This window comes from Amphiprion ocellaris, chromosome 12 (assembly GCF_022539595.1).
Source record: "Amphiprion ocellaris isolate individual 3 ecotype Okinawa chromosome 12, ASM2253959v1, whole genome shotgun sequence".
Classification (NCBI taxonomy): Eukaryota; Metazoa; Chordata; class Actinopteri; family Pomacentridae; genus Amphiprion; species Amphiprion ocellaris.
This window is the reverse complement of record NC_072777.1, coordinates 11,920,919-11,940,354: the sequence shown is the minus strand read 5'-3', so window position 1 is coordinate 11,940,354 and position 19,436 is coordinate 11,920,919. Positions and strand designations below refer to the sequence as shown.

The 19,436-nt window shown below is 42.6% G+C and overlaps 1 protein-coding gene across 3 annotated transcripts in view; it reads right to left on the bottom strand.

The window, feature by feature from the left end:
* Positions 1-19,436, bottom strand: part of hivep2a (HIVEP zinc finger 2a) — a 126,860-nt gene that overhangs the window by 17,278 nt on the left and 90,146 nt on the right. For all 3 annotated transcript variants that reach the window (XM_023267747.3, XM_035947031.2, XM_023267748.3), the window contains 8 exons: positions 9,553-9,621; positions 8,099-9,425; positions 5,772-7,663; positions 5,324-5,584; positions 4,858-5,026; positions 4,451-4,544; positions 2,496-4,290; positions 2,179-2,336 (listed from right to left, as the gene is read on the bottom strand). In XM_023267747.3, coding sequence (XP_023123515.2) covers positions 2,179-2,336; positions 2,496-4,290; positions 4,451-4,544; positions 4,858-5,026; positions 5,324-5,584; positions 5,772-7,663; positions 8,099-9,089 — 5,360 coding nt within the window. In that variant the 5' untranslated portion in view covers positions 9,090-9,425; positions 9,553-9,621. The remainder of the gene's footprint in view (positions 1-2,178; positions 2,337-2,495; positions 4,291-4,450; positions 4,545-4,857; positions 5,027-5,323; positions 5,585-5,771; positions 7,664-8,098; positions 9,426-9,552; positions 9,622-19,436) is intronic.

The window sequence follows — 19,436 nt, the reverse complement described above, 5'->3', positions numbered from 1 at the left end:
TATGCATGTGTATGTGCAGTTGTGTGTATATGTGTACATACCCAGGGTGGGAGGGAAAGGTTTTCTTGTTTTTAATTTAATGTTTTTAATGTTGTAAAGCACGTTGTGGTGCAATTTTATTGTATGAAAAGTGCTATATAAATAAAGTTTTGATTGATTGATGGTTTGATTGATTGTTTCTGCCAAAGAGTGTTTTGCTGCTCTCTTCTGTCTGTGACTCATCAGCTGATTCATGCTCACAAAGCTAGAAGCGAAATGCTCCAAATAAGGTCCTTCATCTCATGCAGGCATAAAAAAACATTTTAAAAGCGACAGTTGGACATTTACAATATGTTCTGTGCTCTCTCAGCACTGTATAGAGAAAATGTGTGTACAATAAGTAACTGCTAAAATTGTTCTTAGACTTGTCCATCAGAATGTAACCAAAGCTTGCTAAAGACGTGATGTTCAGGATCGGTAGGGTGACAAGATGCACAGTGTGCATTAAAACAGCAATAATGCAATCTAAACTATCACATACTAAATAACTATATGGAATAATAAAATGAATGATTTGTAAGTGGAAAAAGTAAAATAGAGCGTATACATTAAATGAAGACATCTAATGGGATTGTGAAAAAGACCTTCTATGCTACGCAACTAAGAAAACAAATAAATATTACAGTTGCTGATGTTAGAAAAACAGCGTGAAAAGCCTTTAAAATACAACTAATGAGGGACAGATCCCACTTCACATCAGTCTATAAAAGTGAGAGCAAGAATTATAGAAGTTGACGTCCAATTACAGCAATGCAGCTCAAGTCTTTAGCCTGTGATGGGTTTACCAGGCTCAGGCTATTGGCCTGACCCTCACAGGCACAAATTAAGCCCAAAGAATAGGCTGTAAAAGGATAAGTCTTCTTTTTTTGTACCTAAGCAGACTTTTTCAGACTAATCATGATGAAACAGATGTCCTTACAGTTCACACAAAGGCCATCAGTGTTCATTTTTATTGAATATTCAGCTGGTAGGATTAAGAAAAAGACAAAAGGCAATGACAGCTCAGTATTTTGAGTCTGAGACTCCATTTATCTCATTCATGTGAGGGGAGTTCAGATAACTGAGACTCTTATTCAGCCGCAGACCTCAAGCTGGGTTTCTTTTACTGTTTCCAAATCTTGGTCTAAACAAAAAGGTGATGAGGCTTCAGCACTTTGCCTGATAATCTGAAACTTGCAGACACCATCCTGAAACCTATTTTATCAAGGCATTGTTTTACTGCATGAGTTCTAAAGCTTTACTTTCATTTATTTGTTATTTTCTGATTTTATATGTCTCACTGTCTGCTACATTCTTCTCATCCCAGTTTTACAGTTGTCTTTTTCCTCTTGTTAAGGAGTTAAAATCTTACTGTGCATTGTAACCCGGTAACTGCATACAAATGTTACTACGATGGATGTTAAAACAAAAGAGAGAACAAAAACATCTTGCAATACTGTGCTTGTTATGTTGCTCAGACATTGGTTTGTTTGTTAAGATGATTCATTACTCTTAAATGTTTCTTTAAGGTTTACAATCAGGTCTGTAGTCTTCTCTCTTTCACTATTATGCTCAAAATCCCAGATCTCAATCACTGTCGAAGTCTAGCTAATTATTACCACAAAAAACATTGTCTGTGAATGTCATTGAACATACGTTTGAGATACAGTGTTGACAAAGATATGCAACACGTGACAAATACTATGGCAGAATGATAATGAAGTGTAGCCAGACCTTTCTATACAGCATCATGTCAGTGGAAGAGAATGGTCTGGCTTGGAGGGACTGGACTACTAAATACAATTTTCAGTCACAAAAGAACTGGAAAGGATCAATGGGAAAACCTCCGTGCTCCTTCATTACCAACCAGTGCACATATCCATGTACATGGTGATGGTAGGTCAACAAAGAAAATACAGTTTAATCATTTTAATGACAAGGGATATGACATCCTCCCTCAACCCCTTCAAATTGCCCACTAGTTTCACTTCAGTGTCTAAATGTTATATCTATCTTTCTGATTTCAGAGAGGTCAAAAACTACTAGAAAGCAGTTATTCTGTCAATTCAGTCACCAGAAAACTTTTGACATCACTTGGGATAAGTATTCTCTAACTTTATGAGGCTGTAGCTACTAAAGATGTATGTCTTTTGGACGTACCCGCCTTCGAAGATCTTGATGCGGGTTGGTTCCGTGGCGGGCTGTTTGGCTGAGACCTCCTTCTCTACTTGCTCTTCCTTCGAGCGGTCCCATGACACCACTCCCTTCATCTTCCTCCCGAAATTACTGACATCAACTGGCATCAGCTCTGGTTTCAACTGCAAAGAGAGAAGAAAGGAAAAGGGAAGAGGTGAGTAGTATGAAAGACAGCGTAGGATACATCTTTTCACACTTTTTGTGCTTGTATTTCACTAAATTTGCATCCATTCATGCACAATTAGATTATTTTGCATATTTCACATCATTATAGGACATACCTGATCAAACCTCAGCTTCCAGGCCACAGATGACACCAGTTTTCCAGAACTGGGTGGTGACATGGCTGCTGTTGTGTACATCGAATCAGTGTTTATCCTCTGTTTGGACCTGAGCAGAGCCAGTGCAGCCTTGGTACTGAGGTTGAGAGGATTGGGATTGTATGAGCTGACACACCATGAATTGTAGACGGAGCTACGCAAAGCAGCCTGGGTGCTGTTGGGTTTGGTGTAGTTTAGGAAACACCAGCTGACTCTGCTCATGGTGCGCAGGCTAGGGAACTGGAAAAACTGCTGGACATCGGCCACATCTGTGAGCAGCAGAGTCTGACCCACAGCTCCGGCTAATCCTCCGCTTTGGTTGGCAGCAAGCTGAACCAGCATGCTGACAGGGATTTTGTTAGGTGTAGACTGCTTTGTGTTATCAGTATCCTCTGCATCGTTGGATGAGATCATTGACTCTGGGCTAGAGTTGGGTTCTGGAGCTGAATCGTCCACATCAAGCTCCTCTGGGGAGTCCCTGCCACCTGAAACAGGAGAACGGTCTGTGACAATCTGGAGAGGAGGGGTGAAGCTCTCAGCGCGGGGGACATCTGAGATGTGGGGGGCAGAGGAACGGACAGGAATGGCAATCTTGGTGGCAATCGGGAAGTCACTTAGTGGAGGAGAAGAGGACATCCTTTCAGAATCATCCATCGAACCTTCACTCTTTAGACGGGCTCTCTGACCTCGTCCCTTCTCAGGCCTGCTGCTGCTTTCAGTTCCGCTCAGCTCCACAGCACTCATCTCTTTGACAATCTGTCCATACATCCTCTCCTCCTTCACTCTTTTCTGCTGCTTAGTCTCAATGAAGAGTTCAAGTGAGCTGGTGGGGGAAAGCATGCGCTTGCCGCCTCCAATGCCAGATCCTGAGGCGTCTGTTGTGGATATAGTGCCTGATGTTAATGACAGTGGGATCCCTGTGTTCAGACGTTGCTCTGGCAGTGAATCTGGACCCTTCCAGGGAGGATAGCGCAGCAATGCACCATCAGTCTGCCCCAGGAAGTGTGATAAGTTGAAACCTGCTCCACTCATGCCTCCTCCAACTCCTGTAGGTGGCTTGCTAACACTTAAAACCCCAACGGGAGGAGACATATTGCTGTTATCAACACTGCCTTGCCTTCCTGAGCCTAATCCTTGTGCTCCGCTTCCATGGGAGGCTATTAGCTGGCTAACACTTGTGTACATAACACTACCAAATGATGGCACATGGGTTTGGATTCGCACAGGAACCAGTAAACCAGGCAAAGAGGCCTGGGATCCCAGGTTCTGGGTGGCAAAGACAGGTTGGATCTGCTGCAGAAGCATGGACGGGGTGGTGGAGCTGGGTAAGGGGACCTTAGAGGAGAGTGATCCTAAGTTTTGCTGTTGTTGCTGGGACAAAGGAGAAGTGCGGGATGAGAAGGAGGCAGCGTAAATGTGAGAGTTTGGATTTTCTGACTTTCCATCATATGTCTGTTGATCATGGATTTGCTGTAGGGGGTGGAGTGGTTGTTGTTTGTGGGGTAGGTGGCCAGGCAGGTTGCCTGGTGATCTGATGTGGAGTTTTTGGAGTTGCTGTTGGGCCTGGAGAGTCTGCTGCTGTCTAGGTGTCTGTTCAGCCTCCTGACTCCAGTATAGACCGGGCTGTGAGGGGGACCATGCACGATAAGGGGCACCAGTCTGGTACTGCTGGATTATATCCTTGTTTATGATGTCATGACCAGGATGTTCTCCCTCAGATGATGAGCCCTGGGCTTGCAGACGATGTGGCTGGGACCTATTAAGGAAAAAAGATGAAGAGTCAATGTTGTAATCTATATCTTAATATTAAAAAAACAATACTAGAGTTGGTAGAACCAGTTGGAAAAGGTAGCACAGGCAATTGTTAAAAGAGTACTTGCAGTAATTAATAAAAAAAGAAACCTGTATCTTTTTACCTGCTATAAAGAGGTTCATCTTGCAGGCTGTCCTCACTGATACTCTGTTGGAGAATATGCTGGTGATGCTGTTGATGTTGTTGAGGTCCTACACCTATATGTAAACAAAAAAAAAAAGATCTTGAAATGAAATTCTTCCCTGTAAGAGAAGTCTTATATGCTGCAACACTGTTACTAGAAATGTCTAAATAAACTGACCACTAAATTGGCTGCTTTATAGAAAATAGAAAAGCACAAAAAATGCTACCATGATACTGCACTTTGAATAAAAGTTTTGGGAAAGCTTTATAAATGACTAAGATGCTGTGAACTGAGTTTTTACTTAATTTTGGTACATTGCACAAAATCTTAAAACCTTGAACACACAATGTGACATGACAATTCAAGTGCTATGATGCAAGGCTTACCACCACTGCTAGTGCCAGCTCTCTTGGGTCTGCTGGCCAGTTCACTGCTGCTGTGGGGGGATCCTGCTGAACCAGGCCATATCCCATGTTCCAAACTCTCCTGTTTGATTGACATTTCAGAGCCCCCTGGCTCCTGGGAGACTGCCTCTGGATAAACACTCAGTGAAGCCTGTCAAAGTTATGGAAGTGGGTAAGAAGAGGGGGCAGTCATTATGAAAATAAATCTTACAATACTTACTGCAAAAGTAATAATAATGTAATGCTGATATAGTGTAAAGAAATATGAATGACAGAGGTGCAGTGTACAGACACCAGAAGTATTTAGTGGTGCCTTAGACCTTCTTTGCTTTACCACTTGAAGTCAGGGTCTATAGTAACTCAAATAAGAAACAAAAACAACAGCAGCAAGAATGTTTTAAATGACAACTGGCAGTCTATTATTTAAAGAATTACAATATTTTTTTACCTGTCGAACAAGGTATCCCCGCCGGCGTTCCTTCATTGCAGAGGCACTGGAATACACCTCTCCCTGTCTGGAAGAGGACAAGCTTCCATAGTCAAACGATTTGCTGCGCATTTCAGGCAACTCTGTGGGCAGCGTGCATGGTGCCTGCTCTGATGAAGATCTCCTCATCTCTCTCTGCTGGTGGTGGCTGGAATAACCACTGCCAGGCACAGTCAGGAACTCTGACTGCTTTGCTCCACCACCAGAAGCCAACGAGTCATCCTGATATAGAAACACAAAGACATTTTCCACTTGGGAACATGGCATCTTACACTACAAGCATAAAACTATAAAAAAATGTACCATTGCCATGTTACTACCACTGCAAGCAGCCTTTCCAGCAAAAATCTTATTAAAACTGACTGTAGTAGGTCAGACACTTGAAAGAACTAAACATAAAATAGGGTACCTGTTTGGTAGGTGAAACAGACTTGAGGCTTTCATCTCTGTCAAAGGACATGGAAAGGGAAGAGGAGTGGGACAGGTTACTCTCCTGACTCGGGCTGCGAGAAAGACTGGTGCAGGTCGACTCAAAGCTTGACTCCCCAGACGAGTGCTCCATATCTGCTAAGCGCAGCCTCTTCTTCTTGGGTGGGAGCTTTTCTGATGGCATCTGGGAAAGCGTGTCACTCCTCTGTGGCAGCTGGAACTCCTCAACATGCTGCTGCTGTTTCTCCGGCTCCTTGGACATTGGCACTTCTCTATCCTTCTCAGGTTTGTCTGGCTCCTCTGGAGTCACCCTAATCTCAGGAACTTGAATGTTGGGTTGTCGGACTAGTTTGTGTGGGATGTGATAAGGCTGGCCAGGTGAAGCAGCAGCCGACAAAGGTGAAAGGGAGGCCAGGTCGCTATCACTTTGCAGTGGCTGCTCCATGCTCTCTGCCCTGAGAAGGGCTGATTCAGGACTCAGAGCATCTTCAAAGAGCTCTGTGTCAGACTGCTCAGAGTACTGATTCGATAGAACTTTGTCTGATGGCTGATATCCTGGCTGCTCAAAAGACTCTGACTTGTCAAAGGAATTCGGACGACTGAGGGAGTTGGTGTGCTGGATGACTGATATGACATTCCCAGCTGCCTTCCTGCCCTCAGAGTCAGTAAAAAGTGCAATGTCCTCAGAACACATGCTAGCACAGGTATCAAAGCTGTCAGACTGGCTGTGAGCGCTATGAAGAGAGCCTTTCCCTGTTGGGGTGGCTCTCGACCCATCAAGACTACCTTGTTTAAATTCATATTCCCCTATCATTTCTACTGAACCACTACAGCTACTGTCGCAGTGCCCAGGGCTGTCATCATCATCCCCTACACTCTCCTCTTTCCTCCTTTTTCTTGGGGCTATTTCTGACATGCTAACTTTAGTACCATATGGACTGTAGGCAACATGCTCTGGGACTGCTGTGTTGCGCTCACCAATCTTAATACCCAGAGATGATACTAAATTCTTAGGCATGTGTCCATAGCCCTCAGAGTCTCCTACATGGGCTTCATTGGCTGAATGTTCAAATGCACTCTGTCTTGTGAGTCTGGGATGGCCTGGCGGGTAGAACACATCATCTGATGCCACCATGTTATCGAAGGATTGGCTGCCTCGAATCCCTTGGGGAACACTGAGGTTAGGCGGGGAAGAAGTTGGCATGGAGTTACTCCTAATAAGAGGCCCAGAATCTGATGGAGGCTCCAGCAGTCCTGTACTGCTTTGGCAGGGTCCAGTTGGATACTGCTTGGGGTCTCCAGAGATTCCCACATCTCCTCTGAAAGAGATATGTTCGTCTGGTCTCCTCCCCATGTCCACAATAGCACCTGGTTGCTTTAAGCTAGCAAGGCTACTGGGGTCTGCTCCTGCCATGCCCACTGTGATAGACTGTCTCGATCTGGATTTGGTGCGATAGTACCAGGTCCGACCAAACATAATCTCTTCGTACGTCTTGACGTTAGTATTTGGAGGGCTGATCTGCTGCTCTGCACTCTCAGAGCGTGAAAAGTAGCCAGAGTCAGTGCTGCCTTTGCTGTGAGGACTGAGGAGGTTAAGGGACTGGGACATGGTGAGGTCACAGTCCTGCCCTTTTTTGTCATTCAGCCTCAGGGCCAAACGTTGTTTGATAGTGGGGGAGTCATCCAGTGAATGCGCTCTCCCACCAGCCTGTGATGCCAACATGTGGTGTGACCCCTTTATGTCATGAAAAGGTGGACACTCCATCCCTGTGGAGGGGACTCCCCCAGGCTTGGGAATGATAAGGATAGGCACTTTCATAGATCCCATGGGCAGCTCTTCAGCAGAGTCTGCATATGCTGGTTCGGCGCCACCTATAAAGTAAGAAAGAGCAGCATGATATTTTGATGTATAACACACACGGAGACACACACACAGAACAATTTAGGAATGAGTAAAATTTTGAAGTAAAGGTTAGGAGTAAATGAGTGTGGCTAAACAGACAACATCACAAATTCAAATATATTTTTGTAAACTGGCATTTTTTCAGGTTCTAATCAATAGAAAAATATCCATAGCATACAACCATTTATTCATCAAAAAGCTTAACACCTGCTAGAAATCAACAGGTTTGGGAAGGTCCTAAACCTGTTGATTTCTTGTGAAATAGCAAGAGGTCAAGAAAAGGTGTCTTTGGACAAAAATGTTTTGCTTTCTGAGAAATCTGACTTTTATTTATTTTGCGTTTTTTTTATGGAGAATTCTAAGGATGAAGACTTTTTCAAAATGTCTTGCAGAAAGAAACTGACCTGTATTCTTGTCAGCTTCAAAGGAGATCTGAGGGATGGGGCTGTCTTTGTCCGTCAGCATGGTGGAGCCCTCTACGCCTTCCTCATCTGTGTCAGTACTCTGCTCCCCATCTGAATGCACCTCAGCCTCGCCCACTGGGGATGCCTGGTCCATGTCCCCACTACGGGCCACAGCTAGCTCTGAAAATGGTACGAGTCCAGCTTTGATGGCATGAGCATGAGACTTGCGATGCTTGTAAAGGTTGCTCTTGGTTTTGAAGGAAAAGCCACAGGGTACACAAGGATATGGCCTCTCTCCAGTATGTGAACGGATGTGCTTCTTCAGGACGCTGGGCTTGGCGCAAGCTCGACCACAGTAGTGACAGATGTACTTCCCAGGCTTTTTGGGCTTTTGCTCCTTTTTACCATAGCCTTCCTCTCCTGGCTCAGGCCCTGACTGAGAATACTGTCCAAAAGAGCTGGGTAAACTGGGAGATTTCTGACGGGGAAACCTCCCTACTCCAGCCCCGTGTGGGTGAGTGTGGCCCGGGTGTCCTACAGGGTACAGGTCATCCGAAGGCAACTGGCCAGCAAATGGCCAGGCATGAGGCTCCAGGCCTGGCTGTGGTTTGGCTCCTGAGAGGAAGCGCTCAGTTTGGGGATGTTGAGGGTATGGCTGGCCCAGCTGAAAGGAGTATCCCCTTGGGAACCCTTGAGCAAAGGGTCCTTGGGGGTCTTGAGATGGTGAGCCTCCTATGGCCCCAACTGCAGAGGGTCCAGATAGCAGCTTTCCAGAATTCCCTGTGATTGCGTACTTCTGTTGAGGTGCTGATCCCCCAGTAGCACCACACGGCAAACTGTCACGGTGTTTAGCCTCCGGGTCAGCAAAAGTGCTATGTTTGGTATTTGCGGAAGGCTCAGATGCCCACTTTCTTTGCAGAGGTACCTTCTCCTTCCCTAGTTCTTTATGTGAGCATTTCTGCCCTGCGGTAGCTGATTCACGAGGCTCCATTTTAGTGAAGCTCTTCTGTGGTTTAGAAGAGGGAGGAGAAAGGGGATGGTGGGGGAGTTGGTAGGGTTACAAGGTCCCAAAACTACCAGTCATGATAGCTGAACCTTTAAGGGCTGCCAACACGTTCACAAAAACAGGAGGTATCCATCCATTGCTGAAATAGACTGACTGTAGAACCAGGCTGGAAAAAGGAGTCAGCAAGTGGAAAAAAAGGGGAGCTTTAGTGGATAACATCAGAGGTGTTTCTCTCCTTTAGCCATTTTGTAAAAACACTAATGTTGCTGTGCATTGTTTTTGTGTCCAGTTCATCTAAAGGCAGAAGAACCTTTGATTGATCTGGAGAGGGCAGAAAAAGAAAACTTTGGTGAACTTTTACAGAGCTTTTTAAAGCAAATATTATATATAATAGATGCCGTAAATCATGTTTAATAACAGCCAAAATATTCAAAGGGTAAATACTAACTTTTCTTCAGGCAAAAGTGCTTGTAGATGCTCTTTCTGTAGCTTCAAAAGTCATTCAGTTTTCTCACACCTGCAGCAAAACAGAGGAGAGAAAAAACTAATTAGTTTTGTGTCCAAAATCATGCATTTATACAACAATCAGATTCACTGATGTACAGATTGTTTAGTCTGACATCGCCCTCTTACCATACGTTGATTTAGTGTGGATGTGACACTTTGGCAGTTGAAGACAACACACTACCATATACTTTGTTGTACAGAGAGGACTCATTAAGTTGTCAAGTAGATGCCTGATGTGTGAATGTAAATGTCATTGATTGCTCAGTTAGTTTCTTCACACTGGAATCCATCTGTGCTTTTTGCCTTTTCCACCCCTTTCTCCTCCCTCCCGCCCTCCCTCCTCCTTCCACTCAGTGAGTCACCGGTGAAAAGCAAACCCACGCTGTTCCTAAAAAGACACAAAGGCTTATAAATAGCGCTGTGGAAGTGACGTCGGAGTGTCATAATGTGTGTAGGCGTCAAAAAGGCCAAGTCGAAGAGGAGCCATCAGCACTAGCACCTTTCCTTCTTCTCTGAGTGTCATAGTTTGATATAACTTGGTAAAGCAAACAAGAGAACATGCACACGAGCAGAAACAAAAAGAGACACGCACCCAGACAGATATGGTGCATGCAGGCACTGCAACTGCAATACCAAACTGCAGGAGACTCAGTGTATATGTGTGTTTCCGTTGTTTAACGTTTCTTAACCACACCAACACCTGACAGCAGGAGAAGCACAGAGCCGCAGAGCACATATAAACATGCCTGCTGAAGTTGCATTTTTTTTTGCTTTGTATTTCCTCATCTTGGGGTTTAAACAACCTCCTTCGCACTCTGATTGCGACACACACACACACACACACACACACACACACACACACACACACACACACTCACATCTACACACACTGTGGCCTCAGTGCTGGTAAGCAGGACTCGGTGACGTGCGTGTCTGGGGGCCCAACGTGAGATCTATAAATAGCACCTGAGGAAAACATGCTTTATTCTTAGCAGCAGGAACGTTAAATTTGGGCTACCTTGTGTTTTTAAAATGCAACCCCCCCTACTACACACACACATGTGCAAACACAGAGACACACAAACACATGCCAGAAACATTATCTCAGACTTGGGTCATATTTTTGTGTTTTCCATGGTGTTAAGAGTGCAAGAATGTTGTATGAAACCTAAAAGACTGACTCCTCTATTGGGTAAAAATGGGTATTCATTTCAGTTTAGCCAACATCATAGTTGGGATAATGCTGACTGGAGGGTCAGCTGACATAACTACGGGCAAATTTAGACTATCTTTGGTCATAACTTGGAGGTAAAGTTGGTGGGCAAGAACCCAAGGGACCCTTTCAAACAGGATAGAGTAAATAGTACCATTTGACTATGGCAAAACCCTCAGGTATCAAGGAGTCATGACGTATGTGTCCTTTAAACAGAACCTTATAGAACACATTGGATGTGCAACACAGAAGAAATTAGGGCATGATAGCGGGGAAATGGGAAGCTGATTAATCTCGGATTACAGTAAAGACCAGGTTGAGTTGAGATTTACATAAATGTAGGTTTAGTGAAGAACACCTCCTTTTAAACCACTTGACAGTTTAGCCAAACCTCCCTGATTCATCTTTAATTTCTGGACTCAAAAATGAGTATTCATACCTCTGCATTTCATTATAGTAGGCTTTCTATTATCTGACACCCACAGGAAGAAATGGAAGTCACATGTGGGACATAGACCCTGACATGGCAACATGCCCACTCACAAACTTTACACATCAGAATGACAGTATCAGGCTGCTGTTGGAGATCAGTTAGGCTGTGTTGAAAACAAGGATGGTGAGGAAGCAAGGAAGGAATCCAGTGTCGTCTTCGATTTCATATGATTTGCATGGAACCTACTGTAAATTCACACTATTTACTTGATACTTCTACTACAGATTATAACTTTAAATAACACAAACTCAACCAACCTGACAGAAAAACATATTCAATGACAGCTGAACTCACTAGAAAAAGTTCAACCTTTCTCGTATCAACCTAAACATCCACATTTAGCCGGCTGACCAATCACTTCAAGCTCCTACTAGCCCTTCTACTGTACCTCTTGCTGCCATTCGGGGTCGCCAATGGATGAACCTGCAGCTTTGCCATCTGCTATCACACACACCTCAACAGCCACCTGACCTCCTTGACTCACACACCCATAATAACTCAGCATCAAGTGTGACCTTAAAGCATGAAGATAATTCTTGGGTAAACTTGTTTCACCTTATGTAAGGTGACTGGTTTTGTAATGAAAGTTTTCAATGGCCACAGTCTGCACAGTGAGTGGGAGCATGTAGTGAATGGCTTACATAAAGCTTTATTCATACATTCACCGACACAACCTGCCCCAGTTCCTGTGCGTAGGAGAGACATAGCTACTGGCGCTGTTTATGTGCGTGTGTGTGCGTGTGTGTGTGTGTGCGTGCGTGTGTGTTAGCGTGGGAAGCATATGTGCCAGCTATGTGTGTGTGTGTGTGTGTGTGTGTGTGTGTGTGTGTGTGTGTGTGTGTGTGTGTGTGTGTGTGTGTGTGTGTGTGTGTGGGCTGGCAAAGGGCAGGACGAGACACCCAAGTTGTAGGTAGGTCAAAACATGGCGCATTCAGAGGCTATACTCAGAGGTAAAAATAGTAAGGCACACACTCTCAAACACTTGCACACAGTGATTTATCAGAATGCTTTAAATAACCAGAGTTACTTAACATCAAGGAGCAGAGATCAGCTTAGTTTTCATAGACATAGAAATAGATCTAGGTGCTGCATGCTTCTACTTCGATTAACAGACCTGAGAAGTTTCTCTTTTGTTTTTGTGTGTCGGTAAACTGAATGGTCCTGTTCGCACTATAATGTGTCTTACATTATCCAGTCACAATTTCGAAGCACAAGTGTAATTGCAACAACACATTCACAAGATATTCAAATCCCACTACCTGAGATATAACCAGTAATGTCCAGGATGCTAAGATGCTATGTTCAGAATTAAGTGCATGCATACAGCCACCCATTCATTATCTATACATCGCTTAATCCTCATTAGGGCCACGGGGGGCTGGAGTCTATCCCAGCTGACTTAGGGTGAAGGCAGGGGACACCTTGGACAGGTCACCAGTCTATCACAGGGTTACATATAGAGACAAACAATCACACTCACATTCACACCTACGGACAATTTAGAATCACCAATTAACCTCAGCATATTTTTGGACTGTGGGAGGAAGCCAGAGTACCCGGAGAAAACCCACACATGCACAGGGAGAACATGCAAACTCCATGTAGAAAGATCCTGGGAAGGTCGGGATGCAAACCAGGGATCTTCTAGCTGCAAGGCAAACATGTTAACTACTAAGCCTGCATGGAAACATGAATTTATTGACCAATAAACTTATGTTTAAGTCACAGTTAAATGAAAAGTTGCCTCGGGATTTATTAATAAGAAATGATTCACAGCTCGCAGCTTAACCAGAGCTGTGAAAATGCTATGGTATATATGGCTGTTCTATGCTTATTTTAATACTGAGTTAAGACTATGAGGACTGTGGCTGCTCAGTCTGGGCTGCTGTGTTTCGGATGCCAGATTATTCATAGTGAAGACAACATGAGGGAAACTGAAGAAAAGCAGAAATCTTCTCTTTTTCAGTAACTCCCATCTAAAAAGGTAGCTTCAACTGCAAACCCTCTGGAAATGTTGGTCTTACTGAATTTGCAAGGCCAAAGTCACTTGAAATAAGTAATGAGATGAGGCAATTAACCCACTGAACCCCAAAACTGCTGCCTGGTTTGACTGGCATGTTGTCTTTCCAAAATAAAAACAAACAAACAAACAAGAAACCCACTAAAATTATACACTGTTGTCGAAACTTTCCAATAGTCCTTGAATGTTCTTAAACTAAGCATCTGTGGCATGCATTCCTGTCTAAAAATATCCGAATCTAAACTTAACTCTATGATATTTCATCAAAATCACTTCATTCCACAGATCTTATTTAAAAACTTGCCAAACATAAATAGCTTACTCTAACCAGTTTCTGTAAAAAAGGAAAAAAATAAAAATAAAAAATCTGTAGCTCTTGTTGCAACAATAAAGCCATGAGGGACTCAGCTGTGACCAACAATAATGTGACAAAAATTCAGGGACTTTTGAGCCAAACTGGACTGAACTACAGGCTAGATAGGAAATACGGAAACAAATTAAAAATGTAAGTAGAAAAACATCTATGGTATGTAGAGTAATTTTTTCCCAGTATTGATAACAGCTGTGGGAACTTAAGAAAATGTTATACGTGTTGATTCTAATTTTTTTTGTTCAATATTTGGAAAATAAATTAAACTTGTTTATCACTTTTTTTTCAAAATATATACAATTTATGCCATTGTAGCAGTTTTATACTACACAAAAGACATTTCAGAGTGCTCTCTACGCCTAGCAATGGTTTTAATGTTTTCATAGCATTACATAACACAACAGTCAAATGTTGTGGCAGTGTTAAACCAACGCCCAGCTATAAATCATAAACCTACACTGCAGGTGTCTGTAGAATAAATGATGTTAACCCTTTGTGTAAACTACAAACCCAGTTTTGTTATGAGATATGTAAACACAATGTTCTTCATTTAACAAAAGAAGTCATATTTCTTGAATAGGAAATGTGGCATTTGATGCTAGCTTTTGTTACTTGACAGTTTCCTCTATTTGGAACCATGGACACATTGTAGCTGCAACAAAAAGTAAAATACTCCTTGGATAGTTTTTGACAATTTTCAGGATCCATTCTCTATAGTTTGTCCTGTTATGACCTTTTCAATGCACCTGTCCTTAAAGACTTTCAAGAATTCCTAAGGATATTACCACTATGCCTCAGTAACCCAATTTCCTTGGACAAAATGTTCTTTAGACCTCTTGAGCTTGACAAGACAGATGTTGCAGAACGCTTGTTGAGCAACGGGGTTGATAGAAGGGAAGCTACGAGAGAACCAAGAGAACTGAGGTACATGCAGGTATGTACAAGTACACTCATACACACACATATGCCCAAACCCTGGAGGTATGAACACTGTGTGGGCATTAACCATGCAGTAAGAACAAAAGGCTGTGTGTGTGTGTGTGTTTGTGTGAGTACGTTGCTGCTCTATGAAGTGTGTGGGAGGCTGTTCAATCCTGAGGGCTGAAGGCACTCTCTCTCTCTCTCTCTCTCTCTCTCTCTCCCTCTCTCTCTCTCTCTCTCTCTCTCTCTCTCTCTCTCTCTCTCTCTCTCTCTCTCTCTCTCTCCTTCTTTCACTTCATTTCATCCAGCTTCATTGGAATGACAGTCGGGAATAATGTTGCCAAAATGACAAGATAATAGATCAACATTTGTGCAAATCCTCTTCCCTCCTTGAATCATTATCAGAGTGTGGATATGTGTGTGTGTCTATAACACACACACACACACATACTCAGCATTAATCTCTCTCCTACAGTGTCTTGTTCAGATATGCAGTAGATAAGCCTCTCATTTACTTTCAACGAAAGACCCAGACGAGGGCAGAGCGGGCTTCTGCTATAATTGTGTGTATTTGTGTGTGTGAGTCTGTGTGGTGGCTAGTTATTCTTAAATTGGCCCGCCAGGGTGCTGCATACCAACTCGGATGGGTGGAATTCCTGTGACACAAAAACAGAGAGAAAGTATCTTTGTGTGCGTGTTCCCCCATCTGTCGCTCTTTAGCATATGCAACACAACATATTTAGATTCAGAAAATCATGACCAGAATACAAATAAACAATGAGATGTACATTTCAGATTTGATACTGTGTGATTCAGAGTACAGGACAGCGAGGAGGGATACAAGACAAAAACAAAAGGCGGAGATGAGGGGGTAAGGAAACAGAAAGAACAGAAGGGTAAAGGAAATAAATCAGGAAACAAGTATGTACAGAGGGGAACACTAAAGAACAAAGCAGGGATGCAGATAAGAGAACAACAATACATTGAGGAGATAAGGAAGCAGGGATACAGTCGAGGAATGGGGAGAGTATTAACTTACAGGAGAGGGAACAAGACCACAAAAGAGGGAACAATTAATGGAAAGAATCAGTGATGACTGAGGACAGGAAAGGGAAAAGAAATGAAGACCTAAAAAGAACACAGACAAAAAACACAAGGGAACAAAGGTGCAGGAGGAGGGACAAGGTTTTAAAAGACAAAGGAAGGACATCAGGAAGAAAGACCAGAATAAATATAAACTCCAAGAGGGCAAAGAAAAGGGAACACATACCCAAGAAAGAGTAGACAGATGGAAAAAGGATACAGCTTAAAAAAGAGGAAAAAAATCAGTAGGGAGATGATAAAAACAGTTCATGGAGAGCAAAAAAGTTCAGGATAAAGATTACAAATAAGGGGAAAACGGTACAATGAAGTTAGAATAAAGGAAACAGGTGAGATAAAAGGATGCAGAAGATGTACAAATGAGGGAACAACTGAACAAGGGAATCTGAAATATTACTATTATACTATTAATATATATATTTTTTGACATAATACAGAAACAGTAGAATGGATAAAGATGAGAATCAGAGACCGCAGAAAGGGAACAAAGAAACAGCAGAGTGAAGATACATGACAAAAAACAAGGATGAAGGAGAATAAAACACTGCGGATAAGAGGAGAAAAAATCCAAAAGGATTACATGCATACAATTTAGGGAACTGGGGCACAACACAAAGAATTCAGGTGAGGTAATGGTGTGTTTTGAAATGGAACCCAGCCGGCGAGGAAGAGAGTCCTGCCAGCTGGTGTCAGGTGCCACCAATCCTCCAGCACACACACACAAACACACACAGACACACACACACACTGATATATGTATACCAAATGCATGCATCCATGGATTAGACACACACATAGTCGCACACAAAGGCTGGGTTCGTATTTCTGAGCAGTAGGCGAAGTGTTCTGGTACTTTGGGTGGTCAGACGCTAAGTAAATTATTTAAACGTGTTACTAATGGTTTCCATTCAGTGATTAACCACTTTATGCAGCCATAGAGGGAGAGAAAGAGTAAGAAGGGCCGACTGAGGGCAGCTGGCAGAGTGTTTGTTTTTTGGCTCTGCTCTGTTTGGCCCCAACTGGACCGAAACCGCACACACCTCCATTAAAACCCTACCTTTGTTTTACCTGCAGGGACGCACAAGTTACTGGAACAATAAGCCGGACTGCAGAGAGACTGTGTGTGTGTGTGTGTGTGTGTGTGTGTGTGTGTGTGTGTGTGTGTGTGTGTGTGTTTAAGTGTGCAATTGGAATTGGTCCATCTACTGGCGTAACAACCGAGTATTCAAACCGCCCTTAATCTATCTGTAGATTTAGGTTTGCTAATTCATTACACTGCCGGTTTAGCCTGGTAATCACACTCAATAGCCGTTTTGTTTCTGCGTCATTACTCAGCCTGACATTGTGTTCTTGTGCCAATCGATGACCAAGTATCCATCCCATCCACTTAACCTAATATTTGTTGATAGAAGAATTATGCCCATTTAAGTGGATTTAACAGCCGTGTCAATCTCATCCCAGGCCAGAATCCAAGGAGTAGTGCTCATATTGGATGAAGTTCAAGATTTATGTAAAAAGACAGCACAGTACCAATGCAAAACATTTTGTTACCTCGATGTAGCTGGTCAACAAATACTGTATGACCATATATTTGTCCCAAACCTCTGAATATGACTTATAGATACTACTTCTACTATTACGACTACTACTAATAATAATAATAATAATTATATAGCACGAATATAAGTTTAGACCCAAAAACCACATGATAAAGTTCAGGGTCATGTTGGAATTTTGGTTAAGAGAAGACTTCTTTGTCATTGCTACAATATGTGATTATGGTTTTTGAATGGTCATGGTAAAAGAAACAATTAGAAACACAAAACGAGTAGCAGTTTCCTGTGTTAAAGCTAAATGTTTTGTTGACCCATCCATCCACCCCGATCCTCCATACATGGCCTCCACGGTTCACTTCCTCTGTTGCGCCTATCACAACTATTATGGCCACTAGAGGGCGAGGCCACAGTGAACAACAGCTCTGGAATGTAAAAAGTTGCTTGCACAATTAATTGCAGGGGTCATTGAGGTGGTGGATGGGAATGTAGCTCATCTGACTTTTGCAAATTTGCAGCCTTAGTCGTGACAATGTTGACTAGAAATTTAACAAAATTTGCCAGTAAATTGCAAGAACTAGCATCAATATCCATCTTAGTTTCCTAGAAAGACTAACAGAGGCTCGTAATTCTTCATCACACAGAAATTGTGCCACTTATTCAAGTGTATAATCTATGACATTTTAGATTATGTAGAATGTTTAATTCTTCATAATAACCTCAGTTTGAAACACTTGCTTTAAAGTCGAAAACTACCAGTAAGAATACAATTCAAACTGTATCCAGCATAAAATCCATTACTTAGCATGTCAATAATATACGGCAGTTCAAGGTTGTGAAAAACGAAATGAAGTAAAAAGAGATTTGATTTGGTCTGCCTACCTGAAAACATGTCAATGTAAGAAAAAGTGTGGAAAAAAAGCATAAATAATAAAATAGAAAACAGAGACAAAACAAACTCAATCTCTGTCTGGTTACAAAACATAATGAACTGTATGAATTGAAAACAGGATTGTGGTTTGACAAGATTATTATAATCTGAGCAAAATGTGAAGAAAGGCAGTTGCGCCTGAGAGAAAACATCCCTTTTAATTCTGGGTGAAAACAGAAACAGTGCATGTGTGAACCGCAAGCAGGCCGACTGGAGGTCGCTGCAAAGTTAAATTTAAAACATTTTAAGAGCATCCCGGTGCCAGGCCAAATAAAATTTCGGGCCAATTTCACCCCCTGCCACAAGTTTTATAAATAAAAATACACTTGCTCAGCAGTTATATTACAATACCTGCTTTCTTACATTCAGCCAGGTAAAAGTTTTATACCACTTTGTGTTGAAGATTAAAAAGTCGTGTGAATTGCGCTGCTTGCACGAGGTTTGCATTTTAGCGAAAATTGGAAGCATCACCTTCCTTCTGCACCGCTACACCTACTGTGCCCTTGAGCAAGGCTGCTGAGCTCAAGCTGGTCCAGTGAAGGCCGACAGCAGGCGGCTGCCGTTTAACCAGGAAGCCCCCAGCATGAAATGAGAGCAGCTTTATAAGCATAACTGGCCGAACAACTCAGGTTTACAAAGGATTCTCACTATTTAATTTACATTTCAGGTGTTGATTTACAGCACTTCATAGGAATATACAACCCACTCCATCCCCACTTTCCACCAACATGTCTCCTTTACTTCTATTTCTGTTATTCACTTCCTACATTTCCCAAAGAGCTTTTTGACAGCCTCTAAAGAAAGTGCCTGAGCTGGTTGCTGTCACCTCTGGGTTATACATGTAGGTGGTCAGAGAGCTTTTCCAGTCGAAACACACAGAGACTTTCTCGTAACCCGTCCTGTCTTTTACTGGAGCTGCATTCAATTCTGGTCTATTTTCTGCTCTTGTGGGAGCAAAAATCAGCCTCTCTACCTCTTTTACAAAAGATTTATTTTTTTCGAGAGCGTCCAGTGGCGCAGCGCGAAAAAGACGCTCTCGCTGTTCGATTCTGAGGGACTGACAATGAAATTAGGGTAATTATCATTTTAAAGCAGTTCATACATTTGACAAAAACAGCAGACAGAGTAAAGAAAGAAAGAACTTAGAACAATCCAATAAATAACACATGGGAAGAAATTAAAAACGCCAAAATGAACATAAAAGACTAAATGTAATATGAATA